General features: G+C 38.0%; 1 protein-coding gene across 4 annotated transcripts in view; it reads left to right on the forward strand.

Annotated features, from left to right (window-relative positions):
- The window catches only part of atxn3 (ataxin 3), a 42342-nt gene extending 27216 nt beyond the window's left edge, over nucleotides 1-15126 (forward strand). For all 4 annotated transcript variants that reach the window (XM_059649069.1, XM_059649067.1, XM_059649071.1 and 1 more), the window contains 3 exons: nucleotides 6404-6536; nucleotides 9815-9888; nucleotides 11695-15126. In XM_059649069.1, the coding sequence (XP_059505052.1) occupies nucleotides 6404-6536; nucleotides 9815-9888; nucleotides 11695-11786 (299 nt within the window). In that variant the 3' untranslated portion in view covers nucleotides 11787-15126. The remainder of the gene's footprint in view (nucleotides 1-6403; nucleotides 6537-9814; nucleotides 9889-11694) is intronic.
- The last annotated feature ends 5815 nt before the right edge of the window (nucleotides 15127-20941 follow it).

A 20941-nucleotide genomic window follows, 5' to 3' on the forward strand; every position in this document is an offset into this window, starting at 1 on the left:
CAGTGTTAACATTGTATGACATACAATAGATGTTAATAATTAGTTGGAGCATATCACATTGTGATTGTACAATCTAGCTGATGGATTTTCACAGATTACTCATTTTTTATCACTTTTTGATCAGTAATGAAAATTCTAAAATCTAAAATAGGGTTTCACTGCAGCATAAAATTGTATTTTACAGTAACATGATTAAATTTATCTATTGAATTTTCCTTATATGCGTTCCATAAAGTTTTTATTTCAAGACAACAGAATTTCTCAGACAGCAGGGAGAAGCCAAGTAACTATAGATCCTTCAATTTAATATCAGTTGTGGAGAAGTTATTGGAATCTATCATCAGAGGCAGAATGACTGACCATTTTGGACAAGTATAAACTAATCAGTCGGCATGGACTTATGAAGGGTAGGTTGTGTTTCGTTAATCCAGTTACATTATTTCAGGAAGCCCTTAGTTTACTACTTTATAGATAGGGGATGTGACTATAAATGGATGTGCAGATGGCCTAAGATAAGAATACAAGAATAGAATGCTGCGAATACTGGTAATCTGAAATTTGCTATTTAGAAATGCACACTTCAAATTTACAAATGCTCTAAAAGCTCAGAAAAAGTTTTGAACAAGGGGTGTTCATACTCACTCGCACCAGACCCCATAATTTGCCTTAGTTTAGGAAGCATCACAGCTCAGCCAAGTGTCTTGTAGTAATTTTAACAATTTTTTTCTAAGTGTCAAGTGTATAATGTGAAATTCCTTACATAATTAATATAATGGCCTCAAAAGTGCTCAATGTGAAAACAGTTTTCTTTTTATAAATTTATATTTTTCACTCTAGCTATGCACTGAAGAACAATTTGAAATCAATGTGTTTTCCAAAACATTCACTATAGTTTCACCTGAGCTTTGCAATTGTCCAATATAGCATACCTAACATTTGTCTCAGTCAAAGTAAATTTAAGATCCTGAATGTTTGGAACACAGTTTAGGCCATAAGCTACTAATCATTAATGTAACAATGTAATGTGCGCTTTAATCATTAGTAATGAGATAACCAACTAAATAACAAGAAAACTAGACGGTTTCAATGAATCTTCAAATTTTCCAATACCTCATGGACTAATACCTCATCACTGACCACTATATTCTCTACCACCTCAGGTGAATCCTTGGTGATTTGTTACTCAATTGGGAATATTAGCAACATCTTGCCACGAAAACCACTGTGAAAAATAATTTTAGAACTCAGAATGAAGGTTGAAAAAATACTTGAACATTGGAAAAGAGAAACAGGAATCATCATAATAAATGAGCCTGGAGACAATACTGATCGTAACATGGTAGAAATGCACATTCAGTTTGAGAGTGAAAAGTACAGGCCTAAGACTAATTTCGTAAGCTTTAATAAAGGCAATTATAAGCATAGGAAGGTAGATTTGACTAAACTGGAGTGGGAAAATAGGTTAAAAGGTAGAATAGTAGAGAAGCAGTAACAGTCGTCAAAGGAGAAATGTCATAACTCTCAATAAAGATAGGTTCCATTAAAAAAAGTAATTATTTGAGAGATGCAGTAGCTAAGGCTAATGAACAAAATTAAGGATGGTGTCAAATGGAAATACATTTACAATACCGTAAAGATTTATGGTAGGTCAGAAGATTGGACAATTTTTAGCAGCGACCAAAGAATGCTATTTCTAAAAAAGGGTAATATTAAAATATATATAGCTAGAATACAAAAATAGACCTGTTAATACAGGTATTTAAAAAAGAAAAGTAGATAAAGTGCAAGTTCATCTTTGAGAAGGTGACAGTGTGACACTATTAATGGGAAACAAGGAAATGGCAGACGTTAGGCAAGTATTTTGTACTTGAAAGGCAAGTGATAAGCTTAAATCACTTAAGTCACTAGAGAAAAAGCAATAGCACAAGTAATGGTTGGCAGGTCTCCTGAACTTGATGGCATGCATCCTCAGAGATAAAAGTGGTAGCTGCAGAGGCAGTGGATGTAATGTTCTAAATTCCTTAGATTATGGAGTGGTCCCAGCTGATTAGAAAAATGGAATTATAACAGCTATATTGAAGAAAAAAGGAAAACAGAAAGCAAGGAACCATAGATTTATTAGCTTAACTTCAGCAGCAGGGAGAATACTTGAATCCATTATTAAGGAGGGACTAGGATATTTAGAAAATCATAATGCAATCAGCCAGGTTCAACATAGTTTTGTGAAAAGAATTATGTTTGACCAATTTTTTTAATGGAGTTTTTTGCGGAAATGGCAGTCTGGGTGAATAATGGAGTTGATGTGATATGTTCAGATTTCCAAATCTTACGGGGAGATGGTGGAGTAATGTCATTATGCTATTAAATGAGGTGCTCAGGTTAATGTTTTGATACTGGTGGAATTTAAACTCACTTAACAAGTATGAAATGTAAAGCTAGTAACCATTGTGGTGACCTTAAAATCCTTGTCAATCTGTCATTAAAAGCCTGTCAGGTTTATCAGTGTCGTTTAGGGAAGGGATTCTGTTGTTTTTACCTAGTCAGGCCTCTGTGATTCCAAACGCACAGCAATCTGATTGCTTCTTGATTAACTTCTGCAATGGCCTATCAAACCAGCTCAAGGGCAATTAGGGATGAATATCAAATGATGGCCTTGCCATGTGGTATCCTGTGAGGGAAACAAAGAAAATTGATAAAAGCTAAATAAAACGAACTCTCCCTCTAAATGCATTGTGGGTATACATGTACCAAATGTGCTGCAGTGATGCGAGGAAGCAACCCACTACTATCTTCTCGAGCAGTTGGAGATGGGCAGTTGGCCCAGCCAGCAAAATCCTTGACTCCCCCGAATGAATTTAGTAAAAGTTCATTTTGTTGAGTGTAACATATTAGACTGAATGTAGGTTTGATTAGCTAAAAGAAAGTATTGAGTGGAGCTAAATTCTTAATTTTCAGGTTGACAACCTAACTGATGGTGTACCACAGGGATCTCAGATGGGGCATCAACTTTTTCAATCTGTATTAATTAGTTGAATAAAATGTATATGATAGCTAAATTAGTTACTGTTATAAAAATAGGTAGGATATCTAGTTGAGGGGAGGGCATTGTCTGCAGAGGAATTCACACAAGTGAGTGAGCGTAAGTTATGCAGATTGAATATAATGTGCAAAATGTGATTTTTGTCCAGTTTGGCAGGATACATGAATCACAAAAAAGTCAGCATGTAGGTACAGCCAGTATTTAGGAAGCAAATGGGAAGTTAGCCTTTATTGAAGGGAATTTGGAGTATATATGTAGGACAGCTTTGTTACTGCTGCAGTTATGTGGGATTGTGCCTGGAATACTGTGTGGGGTTTTGGTCTCTTTGCTTAAGAAGTGATATAATTATATTGGAAGCAGTTCAGAGGAGTTTTATTTGATTAATTCTTAGGAGGAAGAGATTGTTTCAGGAGGAATGGTTGAGTAGATTGGAACTATGCTCAATGCAGTTGAGAAGAAAGAAGAGGTGATCATATTGAAGTTTATAATTTTAAAGCAACTTGGTAGTGTGGATGCTTTCATTTATGGGCAGTCTAAAACTGGGGGAGACAGTTTAAAGATAAGATTTTCCCATTAAGATGGAAATTATGAAATTTTACTGTCAGAGGATTGTTAGATTTTGAACTCTCTGGAGAACATTGACAGTTGGGTTATTCAATATATTCAAGACTGAGTTAGGATCGACAGTAGAGTCCAGGGATATGTTGAAAAGGCATGAAAGTAGAGTTGAGACCACAAATGGATCACGTTATCGAATGGTGGAGAATGTTTGATGACCTAAATAGCCACCACCTGTTCTCATATTTTATGACATTAGGAGAAATTGGGAGGCAAAAAATTATATCAAAAATTGACCTGCAGAATACAATTTGAATTATTGGTAAAACCTTCCACAAATTATACTGTACTTGGTTATTATACTACAGAAACAATAGCAATGCAAAAGGATAAAATTAATAGAAAGGTAACATTTTTCTCCCTCTGGCTTTACATTGAATTTTGGTGGGTTGCTGTGTGGATTCAATTTAATCTGAACAAAACTGACGAAATCGCTGCTGTGTAGCATTTTGTGGTTGTAAATTGAGCAACGAAAAGCAGAAGGCATGATTTCAAAATGACAGAAACTGAAATCCATGTATTTGTTCCTTTTGCAGTGCTACATTTGTATTATTCTCTTCTGAAAGAATTGATTCTTTTCGGAGAAGCTGTATTTTCTTGCATGGCCATCTTTCGTGCTATCTTTTACAGTAATATTCTTCCACAAGCTGTTTATAAGCTGTTGTCCCACATTTGTTCTTCAGCCAATCTCAATCCTGTCCTCTTCTGATGTAATATCATGCTAACCTGCCGCAGGGTTTGATCCCTGGCTTTTTTTTTCCCTGTTTTGGGTGAGCAGCTTTCAAACTATTCGTTGAATTGTAGAGCCTTTTAGATCCTCCTTTCTCAGATTGAAGTGAGCCAATCCAATACAAGCTAAGAGTCTAACTTGGATCTTTCTTGATTAGATTTACATTGGAACCCTAGTGTTTGCAGTCTCAGCCAAGTAAATTGATCTTATTGATCATTTACTAGTTACCCATTCTTAGCTTCGACATTAAATAGGATACAAATTGTAGCATAAATTCACTATTTGCATTATCTGTTATTGTCTTGTACCTTTTTATATGAATACTGGAACCTCTCTCCAGTTGCTCCCAGAAGCATCTCCATTCCTTTCCAATAGAGTACATCCTCCCATGGTCTCAGCCTCATTTATCAGCTCAGCTGGCCAACATAGCCTTCATATTTCCTGTAATTTACCCAACAACAAAGCAGACAGGCTCGATGGGTCATTAGGCCTTTTGGGGTTCCTGTATATCTCTTCTCATCAGTTCCACACTTTTTTTTTCTCTGTCTAATTTTCAACTTTGGTCATTTTTTAAATGTATATTTCCTGCCTTTTGCCAATTTGAATTTCTGTGGTATGCACAATCTGTGATCAGAAAGATCGATACTGGAACCTGTTTCGAGAAGATGCACAATTTTAGTTTAGTTTCCTCACGGGTGAGGTTGTAGTTTTATTTTGCTACAGTTCTCTAATTACTAAATTGAATTGGTATTATGATGAAGTTTTTGCAGACCTCTGATGAAGGGTCTAGGCCCAAAACGTCAGCTTTTGTGCTCCTGAGATGCTGCTTGGCCTGCTGTGTTCATCCAGCTTCATACTTTGTTATCTTAAAATAGTTAAGTGGCTGTTTTTTATTGGCATGGATGCAACAGACCAAAGGACCTTCTGTTTTGCAGATCTCTATGAATCTCTGAATCAGATGGCCTAATTGGTGTAATTCTGCATTTCAGTAGTTACTTAAGTACATTGTCATGAGTTGTGGTCTGGTAATTTGTTAAATTTTAGAGAATTAATTGATTGCTTATTGTAGAAATGTCATATAGTATGCTACTTAACTGCATAAAACAAGACAATTCCAGACAATCAAGACAAAACCCCAAGACAGTCACACACCTCATTAACTGATCTGAGCCAAGGAAGTAATTATTTGTTGAAATAGCTTCTAAGCTCAAAAGGAGGGTTGCAATCTGGTCACCTATGCTGCCATGCACATTTTGTGAATATTGGTTGCAGTTGGATTTGGATTTGACTGTGATACTGCACTCACATTTGATACTTGCTGTCAGGCTTGCCCACCAATGCTGAGTTCATTCAGTGCCCACAGGAATAAAAGGCAAAACGTCAGGGTAGGATATATCATTTTATACTTGGACTAGCAAGAATAATCTTTTTAATAAACGTAAATTAAGACCCCCCCCCCACCCTCCAAGCAGTAACTGGATATCACATGTATCATGATTATGAAATCATGCTTTTACACCATTACAGTCACTAAAGTTATTATTTTCAGTATCAATGATTAGACCCAGGGGTATCAGGAGGCCAGTAAAGCCACCAAGGTTCCTAATCTAGATTGCTGTAGATTTTTCAACAAAGCACTGGTACCAGAGTACATGGGTTTACTAGTACGTTGTGCCATACAGTTCTTTGTACCATGATCTTCCACGTGAAAAATTCCCATACCTGATGTTGGATGGAAGGCACAATGCACATTTTCCAAAAGGAAAGAGTGTTTAGAGATGCACACTGTACCACGTCTCTCAATAATAGTATAAGTGTGGGCACGTTCATCCTTTCCCCTGTTGTGTAGTGACAGAGGGATAGAGAACAGCTCAAATGATATGAAACAGTACCCTATAAAAAGGAACACTCCTCTGGATTTGATTGATCCTCATGCATCCCAATTGAAAAGTCATATTTTTACCATTTGAAATTATGATGTTTTAATAATGTAATCTTGTTAATTAATTTCCTAGGTTTTAAACAAGGAACAGAAAATTCTGAAATGACCTCATCTTGGAATGATGTTGCGCAGTCTTCAAGAACAAATCAAACTGAAACTCCAACAGCAGAGGAGCTGCGAAGACATAGACAAGCATACTTTGAGAGGCAAGCAGACTGCAGCTTTATATGGCTGCAAAATTTCAATTAATTTCTGTGATGTGTGACTTTGACTCTTTTAAGGACTATGTTTCTTTGCACTTGCGCAGTATTGATACATATTCAGGTTTCTTCATTTTTTTTTAAAATTTGACATTGCAAACATTCTGTTTGTGTTCATTGAAGCAAGGAATATTGAAGTGAGAACTGTGATTTCTAGACATCAGTTTTGAGCCCTCCTAATCAGATAAATTCTGTTAGCTACAGCTTCAAGACTTCTGCTTGCTCCCTATCGCTCTGCATTAAGCTCAGTGACATTTGAGCACCAAAGCTGTGGAGAATGATTCTCTGGAGCATATTAGGAATGGTTTTCTAGAAGAACATGTTGAAGTGGAGAAAGGGCTATTTTGGATCTAGTATTGTGTAATGAAAAAAGGGTTACCTAATATGTTGTTGCAAAAGAACCTTCAGGGCTGAGTGACCACAACATGATAGAATTTTGCATTGTTTGAAAGTGAGTTTGTTCAATCTGAAACACGTGTTAAATTTGAATATGAGAAATTATGAACGCATGAGGCACAAATTGGCTGATCTGGATTGGAAAAATACATGAAAAGGCAGGATCATACGTTAGCTTTGGATTATATCTGAAGAATTATGACATCATACAACAACTATATTCCTTCAAGGTGCAAAATCTCAGAAAAGGTCAATCAACCATGGCTGACAACAGAAATGAATGATTGCTTGAGATTAAAAGAACAGCTTATAAAGCAGTCAGAAGTTATGATAAATTTGAGGATTGGGAAGTTTTCAGTATACAGCAAAGGAAGTCTAGAAACTGATGGGGAAAGGAAGAATAAAATATGCATACGACCTAGCAAAAATCATTAAAATGGACTGTAAAAACCTTTACAGGTACATAATAAGGAAATGTTTGTCTAAAATGAATTTGAGTCAATTAAAAGCAGAGTCAGGAGAATTTTTAATGGGAAGTAGAGAAGTGGCAGACAACGTAAATGATACGTTGTGTCTCTGTTCTCACTGAAGAACAAGAAACCTCCCAGAAGTAGAGATCCAAGTGACTAGGAAGAATGAGAAATTAATGGAAATTAAAATTAGTAAGAAGGTTGTACTAACGGTATTACTAAGGTAGAAAGTTGATAAGTCCCCAAGGTCTGATAGTGTACAACTCAGAGTATTGAGGGAGATGTCTGTATAAAGATAATCAATACATTGGTAATTATCTTCCCAAATTCTAGAGATTCTGGAATGATTCCTGCAGATTTAAAGCTTGCAAATATCACCCAACCCTCCTTGAGAACGGAGCAAAGGGAAAATCAGTAAACTATAGACCTGTAGATTCATGCCATTTCATGTCCAATTTCCAGCCCTCCATATTCCTCATACATCATCTTCTAATATAATTATCCACCTCCATTTTCACTTAGTAATTTACTTAAACTTTTTTTGGCTTCACCCTTCACACAGTTCCTCTGTGTTAAGAAATGTTTGCAGATCTTACTTCCAGTCAACTTCATCTGATTTCAAATATGTAATTATAAATTCCCTTTAGTATTTTAAATTTTTCAATTTCATAAGCTCTTAACTTCTTCATTGTTCAAAAGTAATATCCATTGCCTTGTCTCTCATTGTTAAGTCCCTCACTCCAGTATCATCCTGTGAATTGTTATTGGTTTTGTTCTAGGTTAGTTTATCTTAAGGTGTTGTGCCAAATACTGGCCACATTCTTCCATATGAAACCTAACCAATGCAATAATACTTAATAACTTCGACATTTTACACCTTTTGTCATGAAGTTTGGCATTCCCTTGGGCCTTTTAATCATTTTTGCACTTGCCAGTTTGATTTAATGAATTCTGTACCTGCATTCCTAAATCTCTTTATCTGTCTCTTTGTGCCATGATTACATTCCTAGCTGCAACATAGCCAAACTGTTGCACTACACCTATAGCAATGGCATTTCAATCAAGACCTGGAAATCATTTAGGTTCAGGCTAAGAAGTGGCAAGTAACATTCACCAGGCAATGGCCAGGCACCGTCTCCAAAAAGGAAGAATATAACCAACTGTTCTTTTTGATGTTCAGTGGTACCATTAACAAAGAATATCCCATCATCAATATCCTGCGGGTTTATTATTGACCAGAACATTAACTGGACCAGAAATATACTATTGTAACTTCAAGAGCACCACCTGCAAATTCCCTTCCAAATCGCACATCATCCCAACTTTAAACCGTATCGGTATCCCTTCACTGTTCCTGTGTGAAAAATCCTAGAACACTCTCCCTATGGACTGAAGCAGTTCGAGAAATCAGCTCAGCACTATATTACTATCAATATGTGCATACCATGAAGGACCATAACAAAAATAAGTAACAAATGTGAAAGTTCTAATTAATGTCCACATAGAATAGAATAGAATAGAATAAAATAGAATAGAATATCCTTTATTGTCATGTGTACTCCATTGTAGAAGTACAGAGAAAAGCTTTTACAATGTTTGCCTCTTATGGTGCCATCTTAGGTACATTACATAGTTGCATTACTTTATAGAGCTTAAAATATAAGTTAGAAGCAAGACATTATTAAAGGATTGACATTACAGTCAGGTAAAAAGCTTCAAATAAACATTACATTATAGCAACTCAGCACAGAGCCTCCAAACGTGGTCTGACACCCAGCGCTCGATTCCACTCCAACAAAACAGTCGATTCCAGCTCTGCTCCAAATCTCTAGTCCACTTTGTACTGGCACTCAGCTGCTCCAAGGTAAGTTCTAGGACTGAGGGTGTTTTTGTACTGTGAACCCATATTGCTTTGGAACTAATCCTGACCACTAATAGAGGACAGGAGATGGTCATTTGATCAGTATGACTTCAACAGAGTCCAGTTACCTTCAGTAAGTTGATAGTAGTAACTGAGTGCATGCAATATATAAAAAACCCTGTGCCAAAAGAAGCAATATTCTCCAGTATCCTGATCAAAAGACAAAACTCTTCTCATAGCCTAGACCTGCAATGTTCTGATGTAAAATAGAAACTAATCTTCAAATAAGTCATGACATTCCTTCAGACTGTCCTTAAGTTCTTAAACCCTTTTTTTGGAGTTCACTGGTTAACTTGCAAGACATGGTACGTTTAAAATTTTGGTTAGTGTTGTTCACAATTAGCTTAACTTTATAAGAATGCCAGACTGTATACAAAAGAAGCAGTGAGAGTAGTCCCTATGTAATTATATGACGCTTACATTTTTGTTCCCACCAGAAAGCAGCAAGTACAATCACAAGTTTCAGATCATCCAGAAGAAAAAAGCTGTTCAACGCTGAAGACAAATTCAGGTAAAATTCCTGATCTGTTAATCCTGTTGAATTGACAACACAGTGTAAAATGCTTCATTTTATCCCATTTAACTATTAAGCTTTGCTTTTTGTAAAGTTTGTAATCCCTCAATAAAATCCTGAATATAAGAATTATATCATAAGCAATTCCTGTGTTTCCGAGATGTGGGTTTCCTGTAGACAATAGCAAGCATTTTTTAAAAATTTGTCAATGGGATGAAGCCATCTCGGGCTGCGCTGACATTTATAGGTCATCCCTAATGCCATAGGAAAAGTGGTGGAGTTCTACCTTCTTAAACCACTGCAGACCTTGGGGTACAGGAACACCCAGAGTTCTGTAGGAAGGGAGTTTACCGACAGGGAGGAATGGGGATCTACTTCCAGGTCACAATTGTGTGTGGCTTGGAGGGGAACTTACAATGGTAGCATTCCAATGCATGGACTGTCCGTGTCCTTCTTGGTGATAGAGTAACAAGTGGCAAAGGTGTTGTCTAAGGAACCTTGCTGAGTTGCTGCAGTGCATCATCAAGATGTTCAGTACTTGTTGCCATTGCATGCCATGGCAAAAGGAGTGAATATTGAAGGTGATGGATGGGTTGCTGATCAATCAGGCTGCTTCATCCAAGATGATGTCAAGCTTCATGACTGTTGTTAGAGCTGCACTCATCCGAGTAAACAGGTGGTGAAAAGGCACTGGGGAAACAGGAGACACAGGAATCCCAACCTCTGACTTGCACCGCAGTGTTTATATGGCTGATCTAGTTAAATTTCTGGATAATGGAAACTGCTAGGATATTGTAGGATTCAGCAATGGTAATGCATTGAACATTAAAGGGAGATGATTAGATCCTGTTGGAGGTAGCTATTGTGTAACACTTGCGTTGCACAAATGTTGCTTGCCACATATCAGCTCAAGCTTGGATGTTGCTGAACACGAATACAGACTATTTCAGTATGCAACAGAACTAAATAATTTTAAGGATACTAATGTCATTTTTCACATTAAGGATTCCCATTATTATATTGTGTGGCATGATCACTGTGCTAAAGTTTCAAACATACGCAGCAGATCAAAGCTGTACCACCCATGAGGCACTGTGGACCATCAGTAGCAGTAAAATTTATTCAACTACCTTATAGCCAACCATATACTCAACTCTACCATTATTATCAATGCAGCAGATTAATCTTGGTATAATGAAGAGTGCAGTAGGGCATGCCAGGAGCAGTGTGAGACATACATAAATATGAGGTAAAGCTACAACACAGAACTCCTTACGTGCCAAAGAACAGAAGCAACATGCAATAGAAGGCGTAAGCATTCTCACAATCAAATAGTAGTTGCATAATGTACAGCACAATTGACAACACTTCAGATAATGAGGCAATCTATGGCCATATGGAGCAAGAGCTGGACAACATCCAAACTTGGCTGATAAGTGGCAAGTAACGTTTGTAAAACCCAAGAACCAGTCAATGTCCATATCCAAAAAGATAGAATGTAACCATTGGCCCCTGGCATTCAATGGCATTACCATCACTGAATTCTTCCAGTACTAATATCCTACACTTACCATTGACCAGAAACTGAATTAGACTAGCCACATTAATACCGTATCTGCAAGAGTAAGGCTAGGAACTTTGGAGTGATTAACTTGTCACCTGATTTCCCAACACTTATTCACCATCTACAAGGAACAAGTCAGGTAAGTGATGGAATACTGTCCGCTTGCCTGGATTGGTGCAGGTGTGTTCATTGGTCCTAAATATCTATTAGTCTATGATCTTTTTTACCCCAACATGCAGCTGACATGACTGAACAAGAGCCGCCTCAAGCAGATGTGCTGAAGTTGTTAGAAGCTGATGCCACTGATGATTCAAAAGGGGAAGGAAGTTAATATGAAAATGAATGTACCAGCAATAACTGTGTTCCCATTGCTGTTCTGCATGTACTGCATTCCACCTGTATTTCAGCCACAAAGATATATATGTTAAGAGAGAGAGAAAAAGACTATGTGCACTCTTTATGCAAAGAATGTTTGTGGTTGTCTTATGGGATAATCTGTAGTTAAAAGAAAATACAAGATTTCTTGTTTCTGAACTTCAGTTGTAGCACCTTATCTTCTGAAAAGCCCTCTTCATGCACAGTCTAATTAAGCAAATTACAGAGAAGAAAGTCAAGATTTCATACCCATTTTAAAAAAAAATGTTTTTGGTATTTTCTGATTTACCAATGATGGGACCTAAAAAGGCAAGTACTGAAGTGCTTACTTTTTGTAAACATACTTTAATCTTCTTAACTACAGCCTATATTCAAATCAGGTTCACTTTAAACTTTGAATGCATCCAGAGAGATGATATGCAACAAGTACTTGAGTTTTGTGGCATTTATGACGCTTCAAAGTTTGTAGAGCTGTTTTTATCATTGAATTTTGACCTTGTCTTGGTGTTTAATTGTTCTAACACAAAGTTCCTGTTATGTTGAATGTATAGTGCAGAGCCATGCAGAATTTTTTTGAAGTCTTTAGTACTTGAACCTGTTCATTTCACTTTGAGAAGATCATACCAGAGAACATAAATGTATAAAATGGAGTTCCAAGAATTAGGGAAACCTGCACTCAAGTAGTGTGCGGTGTGAGGTCAGCTTGATATTTTAAAGCAGATCGTGGGTTCATGTCATAATTTTCATTGGGAAATGTAAAAGAGCAAATGCTAGCTGTATGTACTTTACTGATAGTGTGCTGTAATCCTTATTGCATAATATAAACACAAAATTGCTGCGTGTTGAGAATTTTTTTGTTGCTTACACTACATAGTAATGTCTGTTTGAAGTTCGTGTTAGGATGGACCAAGATAAAACGAGATAACCGGTTACAGTCTGTGTCCTTTCTTTGGCATGCTTTAAAAGTCTTAACCTTCAGATGAAAGTGGTTATTTGTCCATAGCTCTAACATAGGCCTTCTGAGTATTACTGTAATTCCTGCAGCTTAGTAACTATAGCATAGGACTGAAGAGTGAGGGTTCCAAGTCTGCACTGGCAGATTTTAAAGTTTCATTCAATAAGTCAAATAATAAGTGAGAATGAAGAATGTTGGATAGGGTGAATAGCCAAAGTCTTTTTTCCGGGGTGGAGGAGTCCAAAACTAGAGGACATAGGCTTAAGGTGAGAAGGGAAAAATTTAGATAGGCTCTGAGGGGTAACTTATTCATGCAAAGGATGGTAATTGTATGGAACGAGCTGCCAAAGGAAATGATGGAGGCTGGTACAATTACGGCATTGAAAAGGCATTTGGATGGGTATATGAATAGTAAGGGTTTAGAGGGATGTGGACTGAATGCTCGCAAACGGAACTAGGTCAGATTGGGATGCCTTTTCAGCATGGATGAGTTGGACCAAAGGGTCTTTTCCTGTGCCGTATGACTGTATAACTGACCATAACATTGCTGTCATTAAAAAAAAGTCGTCCATTAATGTAATTTTGGGTAATCAAGCTACCTTCCTCCAGTCCTCGGCGCTTACTACTTTCAAGGCAAGGAGGGTGAGTAATAAATGCAGGCTTATCTTTGCTGCCCATACCCAAGAACATATGTTAACTTGTTAGATACATTATTTTTAATTTAGTACAAATTTGAGGAAAAAATGACAGCACTTTTATTGTGTGCCTTTATTTCTCTCTTTGCTCAAACATTTTGACTTAAGTATGACAAAAAAAGATTTTTTTTTGTCCAGTCATTGTCTTATACTCATCAGGACAATTCACAAGTGTACCCATTCAAAAGGAAAACTAACATTTATGTAGCAGGCAAGGAGAGTGCTGATGCATTGGTACTGACTGTAATTGGTAGAGGCATTGGCATAAGGCATGCTCTTATTAATTTTGTGACAGCCATTCGCTCTACTGTCTTGACCAATGCCCTGCCCTGAGTCAACCTCCCTAGCTTAAAAATTAGTATTCTTGCAAAATATCCTGGTGAGTGTAAGATGAAAAGCTTTAACAAAATTTTTTGTGAATTACTCAAGTTTGGTACTACCAAACTATTTTCACTTAACCTGGATGACGATTTCGCAGCTCTTAGCAACCATTTCACAGTTCTTAACAACCATTCAGCACCATAGTTTGAATGGTATTCTTCACACACACATCCAAACAGTGCATGTTGGCAAGCTATTCTAACATGGGGGGAAGGGGTGCTGAGGCAAGGTGACAGTGTGAAATCATAGCTGACTGAAATATCTGCATTAAAAGAAACACTCCTTTGAACAGAAATCTCTGATTAGGCTCAGGAGGGACCACCTCCTTTTGCTGTCTTCAGTTATCTAATTTGGAAACACTGAGACCAATTTGATCAGTAAACTCATCTTAATTTAGATGGCAAAAACCAGGATTGGAATGTCAAAGCTTCCTCCTTTATGCTGGAGTGCCATATCTTGCAGTACCTTTGACTGTTGGATCACCAGGAAGATTAGTACTTTCACTTCACGCAAGAGACAAATTTGTCAGACAATTCCGTAAAATAATGTCTTGACTAGATTCAGTCCTTGGACTGAGAAGAGTAATCTGATCTCAGTTGGTTTGACAGTGGGCATAGTCATTGATCTCCGAGTACCTAAAGTATTAGAAGGAAAAAGCAAGCCAATTCCAGTTTGGTTTCTGACAAAACAGCCTGTTGATGCCAAAGTGTCTCTGCTTATGGGAACAATAGATTCTTATGTACGGAATGAGAAGGTGACTGATGCCGGTGGGTCCTTACCTCAGTTATAGTTAATGCTTTGAAGAGAGGAAAGCATTGAGTAGAAAATGAAAACCAGGCCTTGTCTCTGTTTGCAACTCCATACATTTTTAACAATGTTGCCTCCAACCTTTTGCATAATTTGAAACTACAATAGTCTTTGGTATTTTATTTTTTAGAAAAAGTTGTGGCAGTGTTTTAAATATTTCCTATAACTGTTGCAACACTCTTATGTGGTATTTACTTAAGTATGAATTTTATATTCCTGTCTTAAAACTTGTCTGCAGAAATAATATCTCAGCTTCTTTAAAATAGTAAAGAACTTTGTAAGAAAAGAGAGTCACTTACTATCTTGTTTCACTTTACCAAGGAGGCAGATGACGTAAAATATGATTAATTGTGCTTTGCAATGTTTTTGCGTGTGCACACTGGAGATAAGATGTGTTGGTCTCTAAAATAGTATCCATGTCACTGTGTATCAAATAAAGTTGCATTTTTGGAACCGAACATGTGTGTTTTATTTGATGTTACGTAAAGAACTGAATGATTCATTTTCTATTCAGTCAGGAAGTGAGATGACGTGACAAACTGATAAGCACTTCTAGCATATACACATGCATGTACTGGTTAAACGCTCACTTCTGTCTTTTGTAGATACTGAATCGTTTGAATCTTAGCTGTCTGAAGTAATGAAACAATTTGTACAAGCTATAAATAGAATTAGGTAATGGAAAACCGAGAAATCCAGATTTTAAACATAAACAAGACAACGGAATATTGAATAAAAGTTGGAAGTGCTTGAAAAACGTTTTCACTAACTTTTTAAACAATCACAATATAATTGTGCAGATCCTAAAACTTTACATGATATTTAATTTCATTAAATTATTCATATAAGTTAAACACATTAATTAAAAAAACTAACTACAATGAGGTGGTATAGAACATAAAACAGTACAGGCCCTTCAGCCCACGATGTTCTGCCAAACTTTTACCCTAATCCTAAGGCATATCTAACTCCACCCCTACCTTATACTATCATCCATGTGCCTATCTAATAGCCACTTAAATGCCCCTAATGAGGCCAACTCCACTAGCCTCTCTGACAATGCATTCCACGCCCTGACCACCCTCCAAGTCAAGAACCTACCTCTGACATCTCCCCTATATCTACCTCCACTCACTTTAAAACTATGTCGCCTCATAATAGCTACCTCCACCCTAGGAAAAAGTCTCTGGCTGTCCACTCTATCTATACCTTTGATCATTTTGTACACTTAAATTATATCTTCTGATCATTATATAATGCTGAACATTTGCAGTCATTGGTGCTTATAAGTTCTTTTTCAAAATATCTTTTGCAGTTTCAAAAAGATGTCTGATAACTTTCTGCATGTTATTCATTCAACAGTTTACTATATATTCTTAATCCAAACATTTTAATTTGTATAGAACCTTTTAATGTAATAAAACATGGCCAGAATGCACTGTGACAATATTATAAAAGAAAACATGACACTAAAAAAAAAGGCATTGGGTCAGATAACTAAATGCTTGGTCAAAGTGGTATGTTTTTAGGAGAAAAATGACACAGAAAGGGAGGGTACTTCAGAACTTGATAGCATAGTCACCAATGGTAGAAAAATTAAAATCAGGAATGATGAAGGCACCAGAATTAGGTGAGTGTAGAGATCTTAAAGAGTTGTGGAGCTAGAAGAAATAAGGACATAGGAAAAGATGAGACCATGGATAGGTTTGAAAACAAGGATGACAATCTTAAGATTAAGGTGTATGGGCTGGAGTTAATGAGCACCGAAATAATAGGGGAACAGACTTAGAATGATCAATCAGCCCAGAACATCCCAAGACAGGTTTTCTTTTGTAAATTTATGGGATGTGGGTATCGCTAGCTAGGCTAACATTTATTGCCCATCCCTAGTTGCCCTCAAGAAGGTTGTGGTAGGCTGCTTTTTTGAATTGCTGCAGACTGTTTAGTATAGGTAGTCCCAGAGTGCTGTTAGGGCAGGCATTTCAGGATATTGACACAGCAACAGTAAAAAAAAAATCAGTGATACATTGCCAAGTCAGGATGGTGAGTATCTTGGAGGGGAACTTGCAGGTGGTGCTGTTCTGATGGTTCTGCTGCCCTTGTCCTTCTGAATGGTAGTGTTTATGGATATGGAAGCCAAGCTGTTCCAATATAGCTACAACAATGATAAAAATTGCCCAGGTAAGCCCTGTACGTAAAAAGTAAACAAATATACACACTAATTCCTGCCCTATAAGTCCATTCTTGATCATCATCAGTAAGGTGTTGGAACGTACTCCCAAGCAACATTTGTTCAGCACTAGCCTACTCACTGATGCTCAGTCTGGATTCTGCCAGGGCTGCTCAGTTCCTGACTTCATTATAGCTTTGGTTCAATTACTCACAAAAGAGCTGAATTCCAGAGATGAGATTGATGGCCAAGGCTTCAGTTGACTGACTATGCTATCAAAGAGTGTCACATAAACATCTCATACAATGATTATTGCCTATGGCTGCAAAATTAAAATTGTTTGAAACAGACTTTATTTTGGATATGTGGCTGAGAATGACCTGTGTGATAATCCTGCCACCCTCTGCAACTTGTGAACTGGATGAATTTATCTCACAAGACTCATTTAAATATATTTATTGGACTTCTAGCTGAACCCACTCAGATCCACTAACTAACACAGAGTCATAAGATATACAGCACAGAAACAGAACCTTCAGTCCAACTCACCCATGTTGACTAGATATCCTAAATAAATCTAGTCCCATTTGCCCCAAATTCTTCTCAACCCTTCCTATTCATATACTCATTCAGATGCCTTTTAAATGTTGTAATTGTAGCAACCTCCACCACTTTTTCTGGCAGCTCATTCTATACATGCACTAAACTCTCTCTCTGAAAATGTTGCCCCTTATGTCCCTTTTAAATCTTTCCCCTCACCTTAAATCTATGCCCTCTCGTTTTGGACTTGCCCATCCTGGGAAAAAAGATCTTGTCTATCCATCCTAACCATGCTCCTCATGTTTTCATAAACCTCCATAAGGTCACCCCTCAGCCTCCAACGCTTCAGGGAAAATAGCTCCAGTCTATTCAGCTTCTTCCTATAGCTCAAACCTTCCAACTCTGGGAACAGCCTTGTAAATCTTTTCTGAACCCTTTCAAGTTTCACAATATCCTATAACAGGGAGACCAGAATTGCATGCAGTATTCCGATAATTGTCTGAAACAATGTCCTGTATGGTACAACATGAGCTCCCAACACCTATACTCAAGGCACTGACCAATAAAGGCAAACATATCAAATGCCTTCTTCACTATCCTGTCTACTTGGGACTCCAAGGAACTATGAACCTGCATCCCAATGTCTCTTTGCTCAGCAACAATCCCCAGGACCTTATCTGTAAGTGAATAAGTCCTGCCCTGATTTTCAAAATGCAGCACTCACATTTGTCTAAACTAAACTCCATCTGCCAATCCTCGGCCCATTGGCCCACCTAATCAAGATCCTGTTGTACTCTGAGGGAACCTTCTTTGCTGTCCACTAAACCTCCAATTTTGGTGTCATCTGCAAACTCATTAACCATACCTCCTATGTTCACATCCAAATCATTCATATAAATGACAAAAAGCAGTGGACCCAGCTCCAACCCTTATGGCACACCACTGGTCACAGGCCTCCAGTCTGAAAAGCAACCCTTCACCCCCACCCTCTGCCAGTTCTGTATCCAAATAGCTAGTTCTCCCTCTATTCTGTGTGATCTAACCTTGCTAACCAATCTACCATGAGAAATCTTATGGAACACCTTACTGAAGTCCATATAGATCATGTCCACTGCTCTGCCATCATCATAATCCTCTGCATTACTTCTTCGAAAGGCTCGATCAAGTTACTGAGACATGATTTTCTATGCACAAAACCATGTTGACTATCCCTAATCAGTCTTTGCTTTTCCAAATACGTGTAAATCCCATTCCTCAGGATTTCCTCCAACAACTTGCCCACCATTTATGTCTATAATCAATGATGTCTATAATTCCCTGGCTTTTCCTTACTGCCTTTCTCAAGGAGTGGCGCCACTTTAGCTAACCTTCAGTCTTCCAGCACCTTACCTGTGGCTATTGATGACATAAATATCTCAGCAACGGGCCCAGCAATCACTTCCCTTGCTTCTCACAGAGTTCCAGGGTATACCTCATCAGGTCCCAGATATTTACCTCACTTTCTGCATTGTAAGATGTCCAGCACCTCCTCCTCTGTAATTTAGACATTTTTCAAGACCTCATTATTTATTTCCCAACAGTCTCTACCTTCCATATCCTTCTCCACAGTAAACACATGCAAAATACTCCGTTAGTATCTTCCCCATCTCCTGTGGTTCCAACATAGGCAGCCTTGCTGATCTTTAAGAGGCCCCATTCTCTTCCTAGTTATTCTTTTGTCCTTAACATAATGGTAGAATCCCTTTGGACTCTTCTTGACCTGTTTGCCAAAGCTATCTTATGTCCCCTTTTTGCCCTCTTGATTTCACTTTTAAGTAAACTCATCAGGAACATACGCATGGAATTTCTGGTAATATCAAGTCACTGCTGCCCAGAATCTTTCGGTAAAGATCCCTGGCACAAGAGTAAGGTAAGAATGATTACTTAAGAATGATCTCATAGGGATTACTGTGCTTGGCACAGGAGGACATAACCTTTTGTTACAAGACTGAGATCAGTATACCAGCTTCAAATTTAAGGAAATTCTAGAAGTGTTAAATTATCCAATTGAGCCATTGCAGCTTCTACTAGGTTTAGTCTGTCATACACTGGCCACTGCTCATGTTGTGAAGCCTCAAGTCTCATCCTGTGAAGCTCCAATACTTTTACAGACAGCGGCCAGGGAATGAATAGGGATGTTTTAGCATGAGAGCCAACAGTGTCAGCAGAACTGTTGCCCTATTTACGCCTTGTTAATCTTGCTTCTACATGCTGCAGTAGGCTGTCAACACAGACACTGATTCATGTACATCCTGTATGGACATGTAGTTAAGCATCATGCTGACACACATTCAGGGTTACATTGAGACGCAAACAGATGTAATGCAAAACTGATAAAATTTATGCAAAAGTGATCCTTTCTATACAGTGATGCCTCTTTGTTACATAATGCCATGTAATTTTTTTTTTCTTTCTTTCTTTGCCTCCCACTGCATCTCAGCATTGTCCCAGACTTTGCAGCTGAGGTAGAGAGCATCTGCTCAGTAGTGGAGTCAGTTGACCTTGGAAGATTCATCAGGTAACACTGGAGGTTGTGCCTGGATGGCACAGACATGCTGAGGGTTTTCATGCCAGATGCAAGTGGATCCTCCTCAGCTTGAACTTTCCAATGGTCGGGGAGGGGAGGTGTTGTGGGGGGACAGCCAGGGTGGAGGTGAAGGTGGAGTGTTCTGAGTGATTTCTGAGAGGCCCTTGTATGTGATTCCTCCTCTAGCTGGTTGCATCTTGGCATCACCTCTTTGTGAAGAAAGATAAATTGGAATGCCCAATTCACTCCATCACACACAACGTTACAGTCCATAACAGCCTTCAGTCATAAAGATCAATAGACCTGATGATAAAGTGCAGCTATGTGCATGTTTCCAGCACATCCTGAGGCTGGACCTGATTCTATCACAGCTCGCCAATATGTCCATGCAGTCAGCTGCATGCTTGAGACATTCCTGAAACCTCTGGGCTAGGAGGGCAATTGCTGCCCACGTATCTGCCTTCTGCTCCTGAAGCGGGGCCTTCGAGCCGAACGGAAATTGTGGAGTTAAATTTCTTGGACATTAAGCTTACGAAGTTCAAAATCAACAAAACAACTTTATAGCAGACATGTGAGTCACATGGTCTGTTTCAGTTAACAATATTGCAAACACATCTCCTGAGGATATCCTGCTGGATGATTGGTGCTTGGCAGCCACTTTGATCCTGCAAGTCTGTTCTGGACAGATCCTCAGTGCTGATGTTATTTCTACAGTGAAACTAATACATTCCATCAAGGTGAGGCATTCCAGGCTCCTGAGCTAATTTTTATGTAAAAGGTTTTCTGTCTTTCTGTGGGAGGGGTGAATGAATGTTGCCTGGAGCCACTGGCTGTGATGATGGCCTCCTCCATTTTTAATTAGATTAATTAGATCCTCTGTAATTTTTGTTACATCCAAAATTCCAGTCCTTCTTGATATCATCAGTCCTGTTTAGGTGGCACTGTGATTGGAACAAAATTACAATAGTATAAAAACGGCTTGAAATGGCTATTGTTG

The sequence above is a fragment of the Stegostoma tigrinum genome, chromosome 10, assembly GCF_030684315.1.
Source record: "Stegostoma tigrinum isolate sSteTig4 chromosome 10, sSteTig4.hap1, whole genome shotgun sequence".
Taxonomy (NCBI): Eukaryota; Metazoa; Chordata; class Chondrichthyes; order Orectolobiformes; family Stegostomatidae; genus Stegostoma; species Stegostoma tigrinum.